The sequence below is a fragment of the Haplochromis burtoni genome, unplaced genomic scaffold, assembly GCF_018398535.1.
Source record: "Haplochromis burtoni strain Fernald_Lab_line unplaced genomic scaffold, NCSU_Asbu1 Contig_172, whole genome shotgun sequence".
NCBI classification, from domain to species: Eukaryota; Metazoa; Chordata; class Actinopteri; order Cichliformes; family Cichlidae; genus Haplochromis; species Haplochromis burtoni.
Genome location: NW_024582533.1, coordinates 327,520 through 349,835, shown reverse-complemented (window position 1 = coordinate 349,835; position 22,316 = coordinate 327,520). Strand labels below are relative to the sequence as shown.

The window sequence follows — 22,316 nt, the reverse complement described above, 5'->3', positions numbered from 1 at the left end:
TCAGGAGCGGAGCAGTTCACGCCGCTCAGAGCGCAAGACCGCACAAAATCAGCCGGTGCACTCTTGCAGTCCTGGGACGGATTCTCATTGTACTGTCACCAATTTTTTTTCTTCCTAAAACTATTGTTTAATGGTTTATATATTTCACTGGATATGTTGGTGGGATTTTCAAATGGCATTTTCCTCCTGTTCTCCTGCGTGTTGCTGGAACCCGTGAGTACACTCCGCTTAAAAACTTGACTTTTCTCATGACCTGATCTTGGGCTCGCTGTCAAGAGTGCCACAGCTGCTTGCCTGATTTAGCAGCGTAAGCTTGACCACGCAGGTCACTGAGATAAGCCAGCAAACGGGTTTAGGGCTGATACGCATGCGGTCCTCCAGAGGTGTGGATGCAGGGCGCACCGCTGTGCCCCCGTGTGCAACTTAATTCCGTTTAGCATGTGTGGATGACGGGACTAATTCGGGTGTTTTTTTAAGGGTTTATTTTTTTTTCTTTCTTTTTAAACCTAAATTTATGGAACGAAGTTCAAGTTCAGATAGTTCTTCGCTCCAGGTTTCTCTTTTCAGCAGCAAACAAAACGGTGGTCCTTGACTGGGATCGTTATTGAGGGACATTCATTGTCCTTTTATGACCAAGGTTAAGATGCATTACCAGGCGAAACAATGAACTTGGTTTCCCTTCAGGACACCATGGTAACGGCCCCATTTGTCTGCCTCTGCAGCCTCTCTGGTCCTCACCACGATTCTCTTCAAACTGTCTAATGTAGAGAAGCATGTATGAATCATACTGGAATTTAGATAAAATCCCCTACAATAGAACACCTGCACATCATCATCTGTGCAAACTCACAGACTGTTGGGCTCTTTAGCACATGAGTTTGATAATAAGAACGATGATTAGGCTGGTGAAAGTTTCCCCCTTTCCAACTTGCTTAAGGCTGCACTGATTGGTTAATGACAACCTGTTGTCTGGCCATCATCATGGGTGAAGTGATGCTGCAGAGCCTGCAGGTGCAAGATAAATCATAATCTAAATGAGGAAGTCATCTTCTGTATGGAGAGAAACTGGAGTCCTATGGGCTCATTTCATGGCTAACAATAGCCACAGAATACCGACTGATTAATGCGATAGAGAGGAGACTCATATATCCAAGTAAGAGCAGTAAATCTTCTGCTCCTGCAGATGGTCTGTATACGTCCCAATAGTAAATCCTCATATTTCACACCGAATCACTTCATAATTCCCAGTACATCATGAGGAATGAGGGATATAATGGAACGGGTCATCTCACGCGTCAAAGTTAAAGATTCACTTTTTGAAGTTCATGAAAAAAAACTTTGCAACAACATTTGCTTTAAAGATTAACGATTTGTCAAATGGTGCCGAAGTTTTTTTTGCATGCACCTGCACCCTGTCAGTGCTGCTAACACTTTTTAAAAGGCGACCACTGGCCAAAGAGAAGTATGTAAAATACATGCAAATACTCTCTTCACAGGTGTTTGCAGTGGCCACACAGATGTGCGACATGATGAATGAAATCGATAAGGAGAGGATCATATGCGAGGCTCAGATTGAAAACAGAACAACAGGTATGTCAGATGCTTCGTATGTGTTTACCACGAGCTACTTATTCTGTCTCATCTTAATTCACTAATGATACAAGTGAGCTCTGATTGAAGTGACACAGTGAACTCCAAAGACAACAAAAGCTGTCCAAGCCTCCCGTCTGGCTTTAGATTACACCTTGCATGATTGAACACTGTTTTCCACCTAATGTCAGCCCCTTGTCACATATGCAGATTCAGTTACAGAGAAAACTGATCCCGTTTTTCATTTAAAAGAAATGCTATTAACAAATGCTTTTACAGTGCAACAGTGAAGCTCACCTGATCTGTAGTTTTTTTATGCTTTCGTTTTTTTGCAGCACATTATACACTGTGTACATGAAGATAATTGTGTTTCATAGAGCCTCTGTGAGTGACTGAAACACTGTTGGAGGCATTATGGGACTCTGTTTGTTTCCACGCAATGCAAAAGTAATTAAACTCTCATTATGTTTTTTAATTTAAATTTGCAATAGGTTTAAATGTTGTCAGATCCTCAGGGTAATCGTGCAAATGTACCCTGGTAAGGAGATTTTTCATTGCGACAAACTGTTGAGCAGGTGCGCTGTGAAAGTGGCGTGAGCCGATTGTGCATCCCGGGAGGATACACACTGTGGAAAGACACGGAGATCTGTTGAATTCAAATAACAGCATGTAACGAAGGGCACAGAGCTTTTTTATTAGTCATCGTGACAGCATGTTAACTCAGGTCATCTGCTGTTATGGGCCCAGCATGGCTGTAATGCCAGCTGACCTAAACTCACACGTATTGGCTGCCATGGGAACGCCAGTGCTCCGCCTTCACCTTAAACAGGCTGCTGTTTCCCACTTGAGGGGATTCATGTGTGAAACACTGAGCAAAATGTGAGCAAAATTAAGTTTCTCTCTATCTTTGGGCATATGAGTTTAGGTAACATGCTTGTTTTTGGTCCCTCTCCTTCTTTGTCTCTCTCTAGGTTGCAGTAGGATCTGGGACAAAATCACCTGCTGGCCCAGTGCTGATGTGGGAGAGGTGGTAACCATCCTTTGCCCCAAATTTCTCTTCTTTCACTCCGAGGATGATCGCGAACGTAAGAATCAAGCTTGCAATATACGTTGCATATAGGTGTGTGTTTTAAAGAGAGTTAGAAGAGAAAAAGCACATTAGTTAATTTTACTCTTAGAAGGTTACAGTAATAAGTTAGTATTTAGTTATTTGACTAGAAAAAGTGAAAGCACATGGTAGAATCCATACATTTGTGGTGGAAAGTCACTGACACCTATTGGTAAATACATAGAGAAATTATAGAAGGTCTCAAAATGCCCATTTTTGCAAAGGTATCAGCATCAGCACTAAATTAAAGGGCAGTTTCTTTATACTTGCTTCACCTCTCCATCAAGCTTCATGGATGAGTAATCTTGCAGACAGACAGACGGACAACACTGAACATGCACCTCAGTGATTTCTTAAATATATCTGTGACTTAAAAAATATTTACAAGCAGAGTTAAAGCTGCTCTAAGTCATCTTTTGATATAAACAACAAATCTAATATCAAGTCATAAAAGTAAAAACGTTACCTGTAGCAAATGAATGCACAGATTTATCATCCATTCAGTCCCCAGTAGCAGAACGTAGAAACAGTCCGAGGAAATTTCCCCCAGAATTGCAGGAGACCAAAATCAAGCTCAGAGGACAGAAAATATTGGTTTTACTTTCGTCATGCAGACGGAAACAGAACTCAGTATCTGCAGAATGCAATGGTTTGCTATCATTCGCTAACTTTGTGTATAACGTAGTAATACGTCAATGATCTTTATTGCAGTGGTTGATGTTACAGGGCCACAAACCAGTTGACCAATTTTGAATTTCAAAGCCTTTATGTTTTGTATTTCTGGCTGTTGTCAGAGTAGCCACAGGCTAAAGAATAATTTGCCTTCATCTCATCCAGTTTACTCTTAATGTTCTTGATTGTAATCTCCAACTAAACTACCATGTTTTGGGGCTGTGGGAGGAAGCCAGAAAGTATCCTTGCAGGTACACACAGAAAGGCCCCAAGAGGCTAGTGGCTTTGAACCTTTGACCTCCTTTCTGTGAGAGAACAGTGCTTTCCACCCCACCACCATGACACTATTGTTGTAACCATGGTGTGCATATGAGAATCTCAGAAAGCACAAATTGCCACTCTGGAAAGCAGATGGGCTAAAGCAGGAGAAGACCCGGTGCCACTTCTGTCAGCTAAGAACAGGAAACTGAGACTACACTTTGCACAGGCTTGAAAAAAATTGGACAACAGAAGATTGGAAAAATGTTGCCTGGTCTGATAAAGCTTTGATTTTTGCTGCAGCATTCAGATGGCAGGGTCAGAATTTGGTGAAGACAACATGCAAGTCAACAGTTCAGGCTGGTGATGGTACAGTGGGATGGAGGACATTTTCTTGGCTCGTCACAAAGCTCAGATCATTTCAAACTGGTTTCTTGAACATGACAGTGAATTCACTGTATTAAAATGCCCTCCACCATTACTACATGTCAATCAATAGTAGGTAATGTAGGTGAACAGAAGATTCATGTCATGCACGAGCAGCTATGGTGTCAATATGGACCAAAATCACTGAGGAATGTTCCCAGCATCTTGTTCAGCTTGTGCCACTGACAATTAAAGCAGTTCTGAAGGGAAAAGGGGGTCCGGCCTGGTACTAGCAAGGTGTATCTAATAAAGTGGCCTGTGAATAGTCACCTAGTTGCTAAGATGCTTTAAAGTCTCTAAAAAATAACAAATCTATCTGAGAATTTTAATGTAGTTTGGCAAACATGCCACATTCAAGCTAATAAAAACAATTTCAGTCTTAAACAGCCTATAAATAGTACATCACATGATTACTAAGCCTCGTAATGCCATTTTTCTTTTTTATGTCTGTATCCATGAGTCTGAGATTAACCTGAAATTAAATGCGTATTCATGGAAACATGAGTTAAGCATGGGATATTAAAATGAATCAGAGAGATGCTGGCGTGCTGCTCATCTTGATCCCTCCTTAACTTCCATTTTGTTTTTATTGTTCCAAATATCCCTGCTATTGAGCCTGTGCCAGTATCATCACGCTCCATATCTGAGACCAGAAATAGAAATTATGGAGTGTCCTAGTGGCTCATACTCATGATGCTATTTTGGCCCTACAATCTCTTATCTTTTCCACCACCACATCTTGAATATCATAAATAATACAATAAAATTCAAAACAGTAGCAGGAAACAAGATAACAACTTCCCATGTAGACTCCATACACTCATTAAAGAGCCACACTAGTTATTTGTTCTTTATTTGGTGAAAGCCTAACAGGGAAGTTGTGCTAATTATCTGTAAAGGAAAACACTATCCTGGGAATTTTCTGGCTGAATTGCACCATGTCTGTACAGTAGTTCCTGGGAATGTACCCCTTCGAGTTTCCTCAACATCTCCATTTGTCAATAATCGCCACGTAGCGTCTCCTCAGTTAATCACGAAGTAAGAGTTGATGGAGATGTTTATTTGTAGTTGACTGGCAAAGGGGCTTTAATTTAAAATTGGAGCCTTGAGAAATGTATCAGGTACAAACAGCCATAGCTGTAAAATCCCAGGTGTGGCTCTTTATAAAGCTATGCTAATCATAAAAAAAGAAGAAGTTTGCAGTGGCTAAATTTACCACGCTTTGTGTAATATTTATTGGCGGTGACAACAAAGCTGCATGTTTGAGCTGTTTGTTTTCAAAAATAATATTTTCTTGATTTATTCGTGTTTGTAAAGTTGTGGTTGGTCCGTTAGCTCAGCTCCTGCTGCTGATAAGACAGTGAAAACATATGAATAAACCTCTCCCTTCTATATTTTGAACATAGTGGCCAAGTTGTAGCACTAAAGGAGACGCTATACACCGATCAGACATAACATTATGACCACCGGTCTAGTATTGTGTTGGTCCCCCTTATGCTGCGAAAACAACCCTGAACCATCGACGTTAGCAACAGATCCTTTAAGTCCTGTAAGTTGTGAGCTGGAGCCTCCATGGATCAGACTTGTTTGTCCAGCGCCTCCCAAAGATGCTAGTTTGGATTGAGATCTGGCCAAGTCAACACCTCAAACATGTTGTGCTCATCAAACCATTCCTGAACCATTTTTGCTTTCAGCCACAGCTATCAGGGGATACAGTTTCCATGAAAGGGTGCACATGGTCTCCAACAATGGTTTGATAGGTAGTACGTGTCAAAGTAACATCCACATGGATGGCAGGACCCAAAGTTTCCCAGCAGAACATTGCCCAAACCATCATACTGCGTCTGCTGGCTTGCCTTCTTCCCATAATGCATCCTGGTTCCAGGTGTTCTCCAGGTAAGCGACACACACGTATCAGTCATCCACGTGATGTAAAAGAAAGTTATTCAGTTAAGGTCACCTTCTTCCATTGCTCCATGGTCCAGTTGTGGTGCTCGCGTGGCCATTGTTGGCAGTTTACAGCCTATACACAACGACTGATGTCTGTGTATTCTGACACCTTTCTATCATAACCAACATAAACTTTTTGGGCAGTCTGAGCTTCCGTAGGTCATCTGTTGTCCCCACGTGCATCAATAACCCTTGGTCATCCATGACCCTGTCGCAGGTTCACCACTGTTTCTTCCTTGGACCACTTGTGAAAGAGACTAACCACCGCAGACCAGGAACACCTCACAAGAGCTGCACTTTTGGAGATGTTCTGACGTTCAGTCGTCTAGCCATCATAATCTGGCCCTTGTCAAACTCACTCAAATCCTTACGATTTGAGGACAAAATGTTCTCTTGCTCCCTAATATATCCCACCTACTAACAGGAGCCATGAAGAATAGATGACCAGTGTTATTCACTTTATGAATGATGATGTCAGTGCTCATAATGTTATGCATGGTCAGTCTACACCAGTAAACATAATATTTGAAAATTCAAATTTGATATCATGTTAGTACTACCCATAATATCCTGACTCCCCTGCTCCGAGTGCACTTCAGTCGTTAATTAAAGATGAATTTGACTAATAGCACTTTTGGATATTTTGTATAGATAGATGTATAGCTGTAATAATAATATCATAAAAGTGAATTGTTTTGGTCAACAGGATCAAATAATGAAAATCCAGACTGAACAACACATATGAATCCACCCATGTATTACCCACTTTCATAGTGGTACATAGTCTGAGCTCTGTTCTATGTGCACTGCTTGTCTTTGGGAATGTACAGGACACTTTTCAGTACAGCATATTTGCTACGCCCACATTTAACCCCAGAGCCATTATCCGGTTCTTTAACCGGATAATGGCGTGCGATGTCTTGCTACCATCTCCGGGTTGAATTGCAGGTTTCCTGAAATGTTGTCCAACAGTCTGGAACAGACGTTGAGGTATGTTTGCTAATATTTGATGGGTGTGCCAAAAGTCTTACCCTGTCAGCAGCTGCATATACTGTAAATATATATATATAACACCTGACATTTAAAAAAGGTGGAGAGCAAAATAAACGAGCTGCCACAGGTGTAGCGCACCTGCACTCGTACTTGTTAATGAAAACACTGCTTGTATCATATACTGAACCTGGAAAGGAGGTCCTATAGCTGTAATCTAGCCAGTACTTGCGGATTATGCAGGGTACATTAGAACATTTTGTACCATCGAGTAAATATCAGCTACATGAACACTCAGTAAGGGGAAGAAAGGTTGTGTGGGAAGCTGTTATGTGGCCCAGATGGGAGATAGTATGATATGAGAGCAGATAGCACTCCAGGGAAAAGACGGGGCAGATGAAGAATCACTGGATCTGTGGGGTTGAAGTCAGAGGAGGCATATTTCACAGACATGTCAGGAGATTTACAGGATCAACAGCCCCCTCTGTGCAGTGTTGTGCTGCATTGATGTGGACCATATCAATTATGCAGCAAATCACCTTATCAGCACAGGTGTCTGATGGTTAAACCTGGTCTACATTCAGGTCATGAAAGAAGGACTAATGAAGTGATGATGAACGTGCATCACTTCCTGTGCAAGAAAGCAGGAAAAAAAAAAGTTTACGTCATTGAACCACTGTGTATTTTTCCTGTTATTTAGTTGTCAAAAGCTCTTTAAGGCCTCGGCAGGTTACAGACACACGATGCATACATTCTTCTTCGTAAGCGTGTTTCACAGAATGTCATGAAGTCTAATTTAACCTCACTCCTGAGAATCGTTGCAAAAGACTGAAGGTATTGACACATCCCGGGCTATTCATTTTATAAGCCTCACACACAAAAACAAGCATTGCGAAACATGGCGCCATAGAGATTCGGGGTCATAAATTTAGTTGAGACAGAGTTGCCATTCTCATGAACTCTTTACCTAGCAGATCTAACACAAACATGCAGCCATTCATCTCTTTTAATAGCGCTCACCCTCTCTACAGGCTGAGAATGACAGAGTGCCCAGCTGTCAACAGGTTCACCTACACGCTGCAATGTGAATTTGACATGAAGTTGATTTATAATAATACTATGGATCAAACATTTGGATATACTTAGATAGGATAAGGCTTTGACTGTACAATACTGGAGGGAAAAGCCAAGAAGTAAAAAGAAAATAAAAATGATTATGGGGTGATGAACTTGAACACTGAAAATCCTTGCAGTCATGTTTTGGGGAATGATGAAAGCATTCTTCTGGCAATCCCTCAAACAGGCTAAATCCAGTGGTGGCATGGGCTGAAACAGCAGGGGCTTAGCTTCGCCTTTGTGTCTTGTCATGTTGTTTGAGGAAGCTAAGCCTCCGTCTTCTCTGCGTTACGCTGCTCAGGTATTTGTGAGCGAACCAAATTTTGGTGCCAAATACATTCTAAGACTTTGGCTTGTTGGTCATTTCCCAACTCGGTGCTGATTTGATAGCGGCTGCGGAGTGATACGATTACGCAATGTGTGGAATGTCCTACATGTTGATTTCCACAGCAGCATTCAGGACGTGGATTAATTTGTCACCAGATCACGGAGCTTCCATTCTTTACTGGTAGGAAGGGAGATGAGGAAAGAAGTATGACACAATAAGAGACTGAACAAAAAGCACAGAGCAGTCAATCCATGCTTCAAGATTAGACGCTCATGAAGGGAGGGACATGAGTTTTCAGGTCTAATTAGTTCATGGATCCATTTCTAGCTTTCGTCACACTGTAAAAATCTAAATCCTCTCTGTATCATATGCCACATATTCTGCCTTTCTATTACATATGCAACAAGTGTAGAGGACGTAAATAGGACCCAAAAAGAGGCCTTTTCAATTGTTTTTGCTTTTGTTTTTCCACAAAACTTCGGAAATAGAAACTTTCTGCTGTAATCTGCCTAGCACTGAGGTCTGACCTGTACTGTACAGAGCTCCACTTATCTGTGCAGGGTCCTGCACTCAGCTAAGCAGATTTGCAAAAGTATAGACTTTCTATACTTACGTAGAAGTACAGATACTAGTGTTAAAAATACTCCAGAAAGCCTCTTAAACGTACTCACAGTAAGAAAGTGAAAAGTAGCTCCTTGAAGAACATTTCTACCACCTATTTTTGTGCAACACTATCTGAACCTTGTGCTCTATCATTGTAAAAATAAAATAATATTAGTAGATGTGAATATAAACTTTATTCCAGTCTAAATTTGAATTCTAATAAAGCTTGAATCAGGTAAGTAGAACATGAGCAGAGAAAAAGAAAGAAAATGAAAAAACAGCTCTATTTTGTGTTTCTTACATTGTAGAGGGTGACGTTGCCTCTAAACATGAAAGAGGTTAAATGGGAGGATTCAGCATGTGGGGAACCCTGAAATCAGTTGCCTCAGTGTGGGGAAAAGAATCATAAATCACAATAATTTCTATTGGGAGCTCCAGTAGATTTTCTTAGTGTACAGGCTGTGATCAGCTGATCTGCTGCTTCAACTGGATGTCAGCAGATGTTTTATGAGTTGTCTTGGCTGATTTCCATCCTCGACACTGACAGTACAGTGTGTATTCTGTCTTTTTTCTAGAAGGTATAAAATTGGTATGAAGGTGAAATTCGCTGAATGAATCTCAGCATCATCAGCTTAACTTCAGATTCATCTCTGCTGCACTTTATGTAACCTAACTCTGACCATGAAACCACAGCCACTGTGCACCAGTCACACACTGTTCTTTACTTTAAACCCCTCACAGCAAACTAACCTGTTTATAGGATAGGATTTATAGGATTTTCATGCAACCTTTAAATAACACAGCGAGTGTACCTCAGTTTGTTTTGCAGCAGGTTTCACAATATGAAAAAAATGTAATGTCATGTGTACAGACCAGATATCTGATTTAAAAATGTGAGAACTTACATGTAAGCTTTAAATTTCCGGTTTATCAAACACCACTGATCAGTCCTTATCTTTAACCCCTCTTCTTCCTTTCCTGTTCTGTCTTTCTTATCTTTCTCCATCTCTGAGTGAAGTTAGCTCTTTCTTTTCTCTCCCTGTAAAATACAGCACAGGAATACTGGACCTTTAGCTAGCAACACACTGTGAGACAAACTGCACACAAACAGTTTATATGTTTGCTGATGTTTGTTGAGCTGATAGCAGCGTTGGATTTGAAATTACCTGAGAATTAAAAAAGATCACTTCTGTGGGGCTAGCTAGATGCTGAAGTACCACAAACATAACTTATGGACACCTGCAGTTGTTCCAGTGTTGTGCCAAAAATAAAAATAATAATAATAAAACAAATATATAAAAATGCAGGCCCACTTTAACCCCTGACTATGGCCCACACTTTTGCCTCTTTCATCTGTTTTATACCACATCCTCTGGTGATTAATACACAAGCAGGACTGCCTTTCATGTGTTTCTGTTTAGGCTCAAATCAGTTTGATGTTTGGAGGCTCGCAGTGACGAAGCTAAGCTCCATTCTCCTGTAGAGCAGGACATACATATCTATGTCTACAGACATATCTAATCTTCAGCACTTCCAATACAGAAAATCTCTGGCCTGCTGTACGCTACTCCGGACAACTACTGGACTCAGCTTTAACCCAAAAAGCTTTACTTTATCTTGCTGTAATTTCATTTACTTCATTGTTCTCGCAAGTTTGACTCTACACTTAATTTTAAAAAGTTCTATCTTTTGTTACCGCAAATCTGCAACACTGTATTTTGGTGATGCAGTTTTTTAATCGTCAGTCTAAATGCACCTTTCACCTCTGCCCTCTGTGGGAAGAACAGACCAAAATATCCCTGCTTGACTGATGGCCACCTGGTGTTTGTGTGTACAGCCTTCACATAATTAAGAAACAGATGGAAGCAAGTGCACATGGGAATTGCCTCAGCATCTCTGAGCCAGTTGGGCGGCTGAGCCTCTTCAGTCATTCATTCTGTTTCCTTTGACTATTTGGGTGTATTCCAAAGAGACATGAGTCTCAGCATGTTTTAATTAAATGCAGTGGTATGTCTGCCCTAGAGCTCTTACAACTCCCATCTCAACAAGCACTTTATTGTACTGTTAAAGGATAGCAGGAAGAGCGGCGTAAAGAAATATCAATAATTTCCAGTGTTGTTCCTCTGTCCCTTTGCTCATTAGGTAACCTGTCAAAGACCTGCACCGCGGATGGTTGGACCTCAGTCAGCATGGACTCCTACATAGCAGACTGTGGATATAATCCCAACACCACCATGGATAGCCATGAAGTAAGTGTGGCAACTGGAACTTTAAGTGAAATGTCCCACACCTGATGAACTGTGTACTGATGTGTATTGTTACAGGAGGTATTCTTCCACGCCATCAAAGTGGGATACACCATCGGTCACAGCGTGTCGCTCATCTCTCTGACAGTCGCTATCGTCATATTGTGTCTCTTCCGGTAAGGTGATCCATCGTAACACTGCTTAATGTTCCCACATAAAGACAATCAAACACCTATTAAAGCAAGAAAACCCCGTCGATCTCTCATTTCCTGCATTTTACTGAGGTCTTACAGTCTTTTTAAACAGCAATGTAACTGGATTAAGTGGGAGAAGTCGTCCAAATGTGGGTGGGTGCAAGCAGTCACCAAGTCAAACCGTGAAGTCAGATCACTTAGATGAGCATCTGTTATTCACTGTATGCTCTGTCCTGACCTTAAGGTCACAAGGTCGTGGAGAAAAACGCATGTGAGTGATTGTTGGCGTAGATCATTAGAACAGGTTTAAGTGGCAAGTGTGTGTAGCGTCTAATAAACATCAGCTGGCTGTGCTTGCATTTCAGGCTGTTTGTGTGTCGCGGGCTAAACAGCAAGCGCTGTGTTTACTCTTTGGGTTTTTTGACATGCGATCGGGTTTGCATCCTGGAGCGGAGACGCAGGATGTTGGCAGCGCCTGCTGTTTATGTCAGGGTGCAGATGTGGCGTTCATGCAGCTGAGCGATACTTCATCGCAGCTCAACTGTCCTGCTGCGTTTACGCAACTCACCCCAGGTCATCGTGTCACGGGGAAGGTATTTGTTTGAAAGCAGGCAAAAGAGAGAATTTACATTAGTGACATTTTCTCAGCACCCCCTGCTTCTCTCCCCCTACACACCGATTTGTTCTTGTTTGTTTCCTTGCTCCGCATCCCTGATAAATATTATGTCCCTGAAAAAGCTACATCCAAAGTGGGAGACATGCAGAAAGCCTTTCATGACAATTGCAGGGTTTAAATGAATTGTGACATTTAGATAGCAGCACAGCAGAGCACGGTGGTAGGAAATTACAAGGCGATAATCGTGTACACTAAGTGCTTAGAATGGCTGCTGTCCTGAGCTGAAACGCACATCTGTTCTGTGCTCATCTGAACTAAGTCAGTGAAGTTTCTAGTGCATATTCTCTTGATACACGCTTTTTTTCTGATGATTTCCGAGACACATGAGAAGCTCATTCATTGTAACCAGTCGGGATGCATTAGGAGTACTTTGCCTGTTCATTTTCTGTGTATTTGTATTCTTCTTCAGGAAGCTGCAGTGCACAAGAAACTACATCCACATGCATCTGTTTGTGTCTTTCATACTGAAAGCTGTGACTGTTTTCATCAAGGACGTGGTTCTGTACGAAGTCGGCGAGACAGATTGCCAAGCATCTGTGAGTACGCCGTCCACCGTCCTTTCTCTTTGCTGCTGAAAGCTCTGCAGGATGATTTTTCTATTATTGAACTGGTTGCGCGAATTGATTTCCCTCTCTGCCTAACTGAAGTTCGGCATCGTTGCTCAGCAGCCGCTTTCCCACTCTGACTTTAATGCTTTGTCTCAAAGTTTACTCAGCGTTCTGGGTGTAGCAGTGTTTGCCGAGGCACTTCTGCTCTTAAAATGATGTTTCCCTTTTCATCTATGCACCAGGATGTTGTGAGAGTTCCTGTTTGCCAAACATTAAGCCTGAACTTGAACATTAAGCCTGAACTACAGACAGCTTTGTCAATAAATCACATTCAGAGTGCTGTATTGACTTTATTACCACAACATGCCACAACGTCATAACTGATAAGTTAAGTATTTAGATAAGCTCCTAGCTGTGGCATTGCTCCCTCTTATGTGATTGATCAAGTCACCAACGTTAGTGCTGTTTTCTTGCCACTTTATTACCAGAGAGGACTGGATCAACTCACTATAAATCACCCGCTTTACTATATCACTAAGTGCTGTTGCTTAATGGCTGAGTTTAGACATTTCTCCTTCAGGGTACACCGGCTGCCCTGACCTAAACACAGCTGCTAAATATCTCACAGATTTCTAAACTCCTCAGTGAAAAAGCAAAAACAAAAGGAGTAAACTTTTGTTTACTTGGTGTAAGGCGCACTACTTAGCTTGTAAAAATACAGTTGGGGTGAAAGCGGAAAACCTCGTGCAAAATAACACAGAGAGTTGCAGGCAGGAAGGAGGACCCAAATGCAGGACTCACAGACGGAGGGTTAAACTTAACGCGCAGCTTTATTCCTGGGAAAAATCTCGAATACAGAAAACAAAAAGCGAAGCATAATAACTAGAGCTAACAAACTCAGGACTCAAGGAACTGGAAAACAAGAAACCTAAACTAGAAATCAGGAGCTACGGAGACTAGGAACACAGAGGAAACGCACAGCACTGAGGAGGTGTGTGAAGGTTAACGACGTGACAACAAGCAGGGGAAGACTGAGGACTAAAATACACAGGAGGATCACGAGAGGATGGAGAGCAGGAAAAAAACACAGCTGGGGCAAATCAGACATAATGAGACGAGGGAAGATGTCTGTGAAGGTTCTCAGTCATCCATCCAAGGGAAGGCAAAACTAGATACACTGACATAGGACACAGACTATGAAAATAAAACAGAAAATACGACACGTACACTCAGACACATGACTGACTGGGGAACAAGAGAATAAACCCGAGGGCAGAACTAAATCTAAGAACTAGAAATCACAAACCCAGAAGAACTAGAGAGCTACAAATGCAAAACAGAAACCGAAACATGGTCATAAACCAGGGTGAAACCAAAGATTACTAATCCCCATCCCCTCGTGATCCTACCAGTGTATAAGGACCCTGACAGCACTACTGGGACCTTAAGAGAGCTGTGCATAAACGAATGCCTGCAAACTTCAATGAACTGAAGCAATGTTGCACAGAAGAGTGGGCCAATAACGTCAACCCAGCAGGACAGAGAGTACCAAGCAATGTTACATTTGATAACAATGAAGAACATGGAAAAATAATAGAACAACAGTATAGTTTGATAACACTGAAATAAAACTAAGTTGCAAACATATGCATTTAATGTGTATCAAGTGTGATTGTTTATCTTAGATAAGTGAGAATGACCCTGATGTTAGTGGAACAGAAGCTCCCTGACAGCGTTAGAGAGGCTGGTTCTTTGTAATGTTTTACACTGACAGTACTTTGTCTGTTAAATATGTTAAATATTCACATTGTTCTGAACAAGAAAACAAATCCTATAATTTTTTTAGCTTGGCCCACGGGGACTAAAACTGGCCTGGCTAGTTTAAAATGTCTAGTCTGTTATGTTGTCCTCATCTTTTTAAAGGTCAATGCATTTCCTCTGGATATACCTTTAAAGTGTGAATGTTTTAGGTAAAAAATACATCTCTGCAGCCGTGTTTAACGTGATATGAACGACAAGTTAAGTAAATAATGCCATCAGAATTGAACCATATGTTGCTGCTGTACAATAAGGCAAATTCCACAGTAAAAAGGATTTATTTTAAACTTGATATCTAATACAAGCATCTTAGGACACTCCTGCAAACAACGCTGGTTTTAGTTTTGAAACCTTGTTCAAGTGTGCATGCAGCAGGACAAAACTGAGACTTTTGGAAATAATGGTCCAGGCACCCACGTGTGCTTCCTGTTTATTCGTCTCAAAAGCTAATCTAACACATTATGGATCGGCTTACAAATCTTGTTGTGATGTCATCTTTCTTGTGTGGGTACTCCACTCTGCCACCTGCTCAATTATATGCTTTTAGCAATAGCTGCAATTCACAATCATTAGCTGAAAGTGCTTTATGTTGTGAGGTATAACCAATGTTCCCTCTAATTTTTCATGTGTCTGAGCGAACACACAAACCTCCTGAGCGGTCCCTTGGACCCCTGTGAGCAACATTAGACGTGTGCACTGTGGTCACGCCAGCATCGAATCCATCCAAGTTACATGGTTTATTAAAATGATCAAATTACAGCATTTATGTTAGACTACTTTTAATTACCTGCTTTAGCTCACTTACAATGAAAATTAAAAAAACAAAAGAAAATCTTGAAAACAAAACTTTCTTTTTTTCTTTTCTTTTTTTAAAATAAAGCTCTGACCAGTATTATGAGAATGAGTCTGTGAGAGAGTCCTGTAACTCTCTGTCTGCAAAATACAGTAAATAATGACAAATGTTGGGCAATTAATTATATAGTTACTTCTTCAAAAAAGTAACTGAGTTATGCAAACAAAGTGTTTTGCAGCTGTTTACCTAAAAATGCAGTCAAGGCGTTTTTATAAACATTTCAAACTATTTACAGAACAATCAGCTGTTCTGCATCAAATTTGATGCCACACAAATTATTTGTGCCACTCCAAAAATAATTTCTGTCCACTATGAGATAAAGGAGAACAACAGCCTGATACCTGCAGGCCTGACAACAGGAGATGTATCACTGCTGTAACACCTGTAACATTCAGCAGTCGCCTCATTGTTCTGACACACACAACAAAACTACTGACTACACTACACACTAACTACACAAGATTTGCGCTAAACGTCGCAAATCTCTCACATCTCAAAACACAGCCGTCACTCCTAAAACTTCCCCCTTCCTAAACAACTAAATGCCATGTTGCCATATCATTTTTTGATTGGTCGACATGGTACATTTTTCCACCAATAGGAAAGAGTGGGGGGTTTTTGGTTTTGTTTTTGCTCACAGGTGGAGAGTGCTTTCAAGCATTTTCCTTATAAAAGCTGTTTTTACCATTTCTTCCTGCAGTAAATATAAACAACGACAGTATTCAGGAAGAAAACCAAACATTGCAGATATTTTTATCATAACTCTGGTTTTACGTGGCCGATCAACACAATTTAAAAACTGGTATAAAGTCCACACTTTTTCCGTCAGTTGTTCCGTCTGTCCTGCTCCTGCTCTCTAACCTTAAGTTGTTTGCTTAGCTCAGCTGATTAACAGCTTTAGGCCGTCTTGATAGTGAGAGTGGAATTTTAGGCTTCTTCTAGTTCTGTTTAACTCAATAACAATATTTGCCTGAAAACATTTTCCCATTTGGAGTTTTAAGTTATGGTGCAGACATTGCAGTGGGTCAGTGTGGTTTCTCCTAATATTGCAACAAGGAGCTTTAAACTTGGATTTCAGTTACATTTACTGCAGATTACAGATCTAAATGGTCAAATACTCTGTCAGTATAATCAGCCCAACTACAAGATAGCACATGGTTATTGACCTTTAATTGCTATTTTTTGTGCCCTTGGGATTAGTTTGCTAAAAACGTCCTCAAGTAACCTTTTGAATCATTTAAATGGAAATAGATTTATATATGAATCTACATTCATTTGCACATTTCTGGTAAAGCCAATAACATGTTAATGTTTTTTAGGTGGGATGCAAGGCAGTGATGGTTTTGTTCCACTACGGGGTCATGGCCAGTTACTTCTGGCTGCTTGTGGAGGGCCTCTATCTTCATGCTTTGTTAGCTGTGTCCTTCTTCTCTGAGAGAAAGTACTTCTGGTGGTACATCCTCATTGGGTGGGGTAAGTGTTAGCTCTCATGGTCGCTCTCAGAATCTCATTTGCAAGGGGATCGGATGTGTCCATTTGTCTGTAGTGTCAGTGCAGCCATCAGGCAACCTGAATGCCTTCATTAGTCTTTACTACAGTCACTGGATCCATCCATCCATTACTTATATCTGCTTTATCATGGAGATATACGGGACACTGAAGCCTATTGCAGCTGGCATAAGGCTACAAGAAGCTGGATACTTCCTGGACTGGTAGTTGGGCCTTCACAGGGCCAAGACAGAAATCATTCACACTTTCATACTTGCAGCCAACTTAGACTCATCAGTTACCCTAACATGCATATCAGGGGACTATGGGAGGGAACTGGAGTATATATTATTTTATGTAAAAGAGGTTTAATACATGCAGCTGCTTCAGAGAAATACTGAACTTTCAATCTGCACATGAATGAGTTTTCCTTAGTTTAGCAGCAGCAGGCGGCTGGCACCCGTCCTCATTGTTAGAATTCAGTCAAAGAGTCCCGCAATGCTTTTGGAAGGCAAATAGCTTTATGTATGTATGGCAAACGTAACATATAAATAAATTAAATTCTTTGCCGAACTTAGAGATCAAACAAGTAGACCTGAACTGCTATATTTCAATTTCAACAGCAATTTGGTCCCTGCTTTCATCAAAATTCATATATTCATAAAAAAGGTGCTAGGTGGAACCTTTGAGGAGTTTCATCTTATTTTCAGTTAAAATCTGAAAATATTTTACCTTTTGATCCTTCAGTTGCCTTTGACGTATATATTCAACAATATTTATTTTCCCTTCACAGTGAAATAAATCTAGAAATAGGCTTGAAATGTTGTGTCTGCAAGCAGGAAAATGGAAACAAGCCTTTCCCACAGATACCCAGGATGAATCAGTATTGGCACAGAGCACACATGAGTCGTGTTAAGAATGATAAGCATAGCTAAAAAGCAATATTGCTTCAGCTGTAAACGCATTCATAAGATTAACAGTGTGCTCATGCCCAAATGTAGTACAGATAAATAAATAAGTATATAAAATAATCTATAAAATAAATCACAGAGCTGATCATTTCTCTCTGAGAAACAGAGATCATTTTAATGTTGAAATAACTTAGAGGTAATTCTGTTTGTGTTGTAATTTGTCTGCAGGGGCTCCGACCATCTTTATCTCAGCGTGGGCGATAACGAAGGCTTTTTTAGATCACCCTGGGTGAGTTCATCTTCATCATGTTTTCTTGTTGATTAAAGTGAAGTTATCATTTGGGATGCACTGATTGTGAAAGTCTTAGCCAATACTGATGCAGATATTAGAATTACAGTTCTGTGCAAAAGCCTTGAGCCATACTTTAGATTTTGCTCTGAAAATAAGTGCAGCGACTTTTTGAAGCGTGCATACATCCATGGAAATATAAGAAGAAACCAGAGTTTGTATCATTGTAATGATTTTCAATATTTGGTATGAACAAACTCTTAGTCAGCTTTCATGTAATTTCTTTAAGAAGTCTTCATGAAAAGTAAAGGGACCGTCAAAGCTCCTCTTCTTTCATCCATTACAAAGATTAACAGCTGGTCTTCGGAGCAATTTTGCTGCCTCTATTTACAGTCCAGTGATGTTTTTTTATGATCTTTTATTGAGAACTTCTTGTTTGCATTTCCTTTTTTCCTGTCAGATGCTGGGAGACAATTGATGACGGCCCTTGGTGGATCATCAAAACCCCCATTTTAATCACCATACTTGTGAGTCAGTGCAGCTCTTTGTGAGTAACATTCCAATCTCAGCTTAATGCAAAATTAACCAGTCTGCTACTTTCGTGGCAGGTGAACTTTTTCCTCTTCATTTGTATCATCCGGATTTTACGGCAGAAGATGAATTGCCCAGACATTGGAAGAAAGGAGTCCAATCAATACTCGTAGGTATTCAGTGCAAAATGTCAGCATCTTGATCATAGTGCAGGTTGCAGTCATTTCTTATCAGGTGATGCTAATTTAATTAATTTTGCTGCTGTTAGGTTTTTATTTTGACTAAGCTCTTGCACAGTGACAGATACTCGACTCTGGCCTTTGTGGACCTTAACACGGCTGAACACGAGCTTTCTCTTTACTTTTTTTTCCTCCCATCTCATGTTTTTAGGAGACTGGCTAAATCAACTCTGTTGTTGATTCCTCTCTTTGGCATAAACTACATTATTTTTGCTTTCATCCCCGATGACATTCACCCACAAGTGAGGATGGTGTTCGATCTTATTCTCGGGTCATTTCAGGTAACGTCCCTGCATTAAGTCTGCAACACTTTCCAAATGGTGCACAGAAGCAGGCAGCACTACTTATAGATGAATGTGCGGATTTTATGCTTGAAATATTGCGTTTTAGACGGAACCGCTGCCGCAAGTGGACATCCTTTCATTTGATTGCAAAGTTTTATGAAGATAGTTTGTCAGATGGAGCAAATGAATGCTTGGTTTTGCTGACATGTTTAACTTTGTACGCTTGAATAATGAGTTTGCTCGTTTGCTGAGCATTAAATTGAAAGTAAACTCTGAGAGCAAAGTGCAGTGATGGAAGCTGTGCAATGGAAAGTTTTTCTCAATTTATAACCGTTGTAGTTCAAAGTGATATCCCCTGGGAACATTTCCCAGGGGATCTGGATGATAAACTTGCTGTCTGAGCCTGAAGTTGGTCGTCATTTTACCATCATTATTCATACGCAAGTATTTTGAGTGTTTCCCCAGCTGTGCAATCATACTTATATTTATGTGCAACAACAGCTCTTACAGGGCGGAGTGTGTGTGTGTGTTTTTTCCCATCTCTTCAACAGGGTTTTGTGGTTGCTGTCTTGTACTGCTTTCTAAATGGAGAGGTGAGTAAATTCTAACAAAAAAAAGCTCTCTGAGATAAATTAGCTAAATCCCGTGTTTCATGCCTGCTTAACGATGCTCCTCGTTCTGTTTGTCTACCTCTCTGCTTGTCCTGCAGGTGCAGTCGGAGATTAAGCGTAAGTGGCGCAGGTGGATGCTGCAGAGGTTTCTGGGTGCTGATACTAAGTACCAGCAGCCCTCCATGGGCAGCAACGGCAACAACTTCAGCACCCAGATCACCATGATGACCAAATGCAGCCCCACAACACGCCGGACATCTGCGTGTCAGGAGCGCCTCTCGTCCATCTGATATCCAGTTAAAGTTACTGTCGTTCTTTGATTTAAATCCTTAGGCACTGAATGTGTGGCTCGCATACGCTGTTGCCACAGGATCGATATTGGTTACTGAGTATTTTTAGCGATTGCCTGTCAAAAATTGAGTGAGACTGAATTTTTCTTGCCAGAATTGAAAGGTAAAACCGCTGTAATGAGAGGCCTTTGGTTAGGGAGGTCTGCACCAACAATCTGGTTTCTGATATTTGTATGAAAGCCAATGTCATGTGGAAATATGTACAGACGGGCTCATACTGCATATTAGTGCTTTGTTGATATCTGGAACTGGAAAAGGCTACAGGCAAGTTATAAAAAGTCGGTCCTCAGTGTAACAATAATGACAGTAACGTGCAAAGAGAAAGCTCTTCTTAACCCTCATGGGCACTGAAGTGAATTCAATGTCCTCTGACCAATAACACCAGAGACAAGCTGCAAGATATTTATCAAAAGGGTGTGTGACAGAGGAGGTCTCCAACCACTAATGGCCCATGTTGCTTAAGGGAACAATGGAAGCAGCTTTATTGACTGTGTCAAGCTGCTGTGAATCTAAAGCACAGGCAGTGCAATGGAGGTTCCTAATGCTGCCTATGACAGTTTTATTCAGGGGATACTCTGCTGAATTACTGCCAGCTAACATTCCAGAGGAGAGACTGAATCTTCTGCTTGTGAAATTCAGTTCAGATTACAGAGGCTTTTACTTTTTGTCTGAGTGCGCAGTCAGATAACAGATGGACCAGCTGTATTCTATTAATCCACAACTTACAAGACTGTAAATAAATACGCAGTAACAACAACTTACTTCCATTAACTGGATTGCATGGATAGTTTATTCCGCTGCATTTATTTTAAATGTATTCATCTATTTTATTTCTCTAGTGAGACAAGCAGGTCAAAGTTTTCATTAGCTGTAAAATATCTTGTTACATACAACATGAATTGGCATGCTCACGGATCCCAGACTTTTCCCACTGGTCCCACACAATAGTCTGTATATAAAAGATGGAGGGGGGCACCGTGACATCGCCTGTGGGTTTGTGAACTCCTGTTCTGAAGTGTCAACTTTAACTGTGGCTGTTGCAATGTTGGGTTTTTGAAGGTAGAAGTGACCATATTTACACAAGGATTATTAACTAATGCAAGCAAGCTTTGCTAGCAAGTTGCATTTGTAAAACGCGTGGATGCATAACACAGAGAGATGCATAAAAATGAATGTTAGGCATACAAATATAATAACTGGATATCATACACCGAAACTTCTTGGACTGTCTGTTAGAACTTTGTGCAACAGCACAGACACGGTGTAGACGTCTACTTCAGTGACTTGAATGAGCTGAGGTGAGGCCTGGCAGAGAGTTTGTTGGCACCGACCTGCCACTCAGCTGACTACGGTCCTAATAATGTATTAATACAATGTAAATGAGCGAGGAGTTTTAGAAAAACAAAATCACCCCTTGTACATCAAAATTAGTTGAGACATTCACGTTTCCCTCAGGTTGTAACAACATGATTACTCAGCGTTCTTCATAATCAGGTCAAAGTATTTATTTTGCCAAATTAGTTCATTTGTGGCCAATTATAGGCAACACTTATAGCTTCAGCTGTCGTTTCTGTTTAGTGCTAATTGAGAGATGTGAGACTAACACGGTAAACATTTCACCTGCTGTTACGGGGAGCACGTTTACATAAATGCTAGCGCTGAGCACCGCCTGCCTGGCTTTGGAGCTCACTGACAATTTATAAAGCTAAAAGACATCACAATTGTTGGCGTCACGTTTACATTGCCCACGCATTTTCTGCAGAATAGTTTTGTACGCTTACATGTTCGGCGTCAGATTCCGTCAGAGTCATGCTGGTGCTTATTTTAGTTCCAGTTTTTGTGGTGTGTGTTGTAAACTGAACCTGAGGTAAAGCTAACCTAAAAGTACCTCAGACAGGGAGCTAGTGATGTGGATAAAGAGTTGGTTTCTTGTGAGTTTGACGGTGATGCTCTTTAGTGCTCAGGTGTCAACTGGAAATAAGTGTTTACATTTGAAAGTACTTCCTTACTCGTGATATTTGCTTACTGTCAGTGTAAAGTTGACAGTGTCTCTCTTGTGTTGCCATGTAAATACGTTACTGAACAAAATGTTTAATGAAGTTGAATAAAATCATTTGCACTGTGAGGACGGCTCCAGCATTGTTCATGCACTGAAAGCAAGATAACAATCTGATATTTTATTACCATTAAAATGAAGCATTACAGATAATAAACATCAAGAAATGATATTACAAAAA

General features: G+C 40.8%; 1 protein-coding gene across 1 annotated transcript; it reads left to right on the top strand.

Annotated features, from left to right (window-relative positions):
- Positions 1-22,204, top strand: LOC102314685 (vasoactive intestinal polypeptide receptor). The gene is made up of 13 exons (XM_005933674.2): positions 1-213; positions 1,497-1,590; positions 2,562-2,675; positions 11,184-11,290; positions 11,366-11,463; positions 12,567-12,693; positions 16,696-16,849; positions 18,004-18,064; positions 18,525-18,591; positions 18,673-18,764; positions 18,986-19,115; positions 19,670-19,711; positions 19,828-22,204. Exons 1-13 carry the CDS (start codon positions 154-156, stop codon positions 20,017-20,019), a joined length of 1,338 nt encoding a protein of 445 aa, XP_005933736.1. The 5' UTR covers positions 1-153; the 3' UTR covers positions 20,020-22,204.
- The last annotated feature ends 112 nt before the right edge of the window (positions 22,205-22,316 follow it).

Coding starts and splice junctions, on each gene's coding strand:
- LOC102314685 (XM_005933674.2), top strand. CDS start 154: ATGTTGGTGGGATTTTCAAATGGCATTTTCCTCCTGTTCTCCTGCGTG. Junction 11,291..11,365: donor CCACCATGGATAGCCATGAA/GTAAGTGTGGCA, acceptor GTATTGTTACAG/GAGGTATTCTTCCACGCCAT. Junction 19,116..19,669: donor TTATTCTCGGGTCATTTCAG/GTAACGTCCCTG, acceptor TCTCTTCAACAG/GGTTTTGTGGTTGCTGTCTT.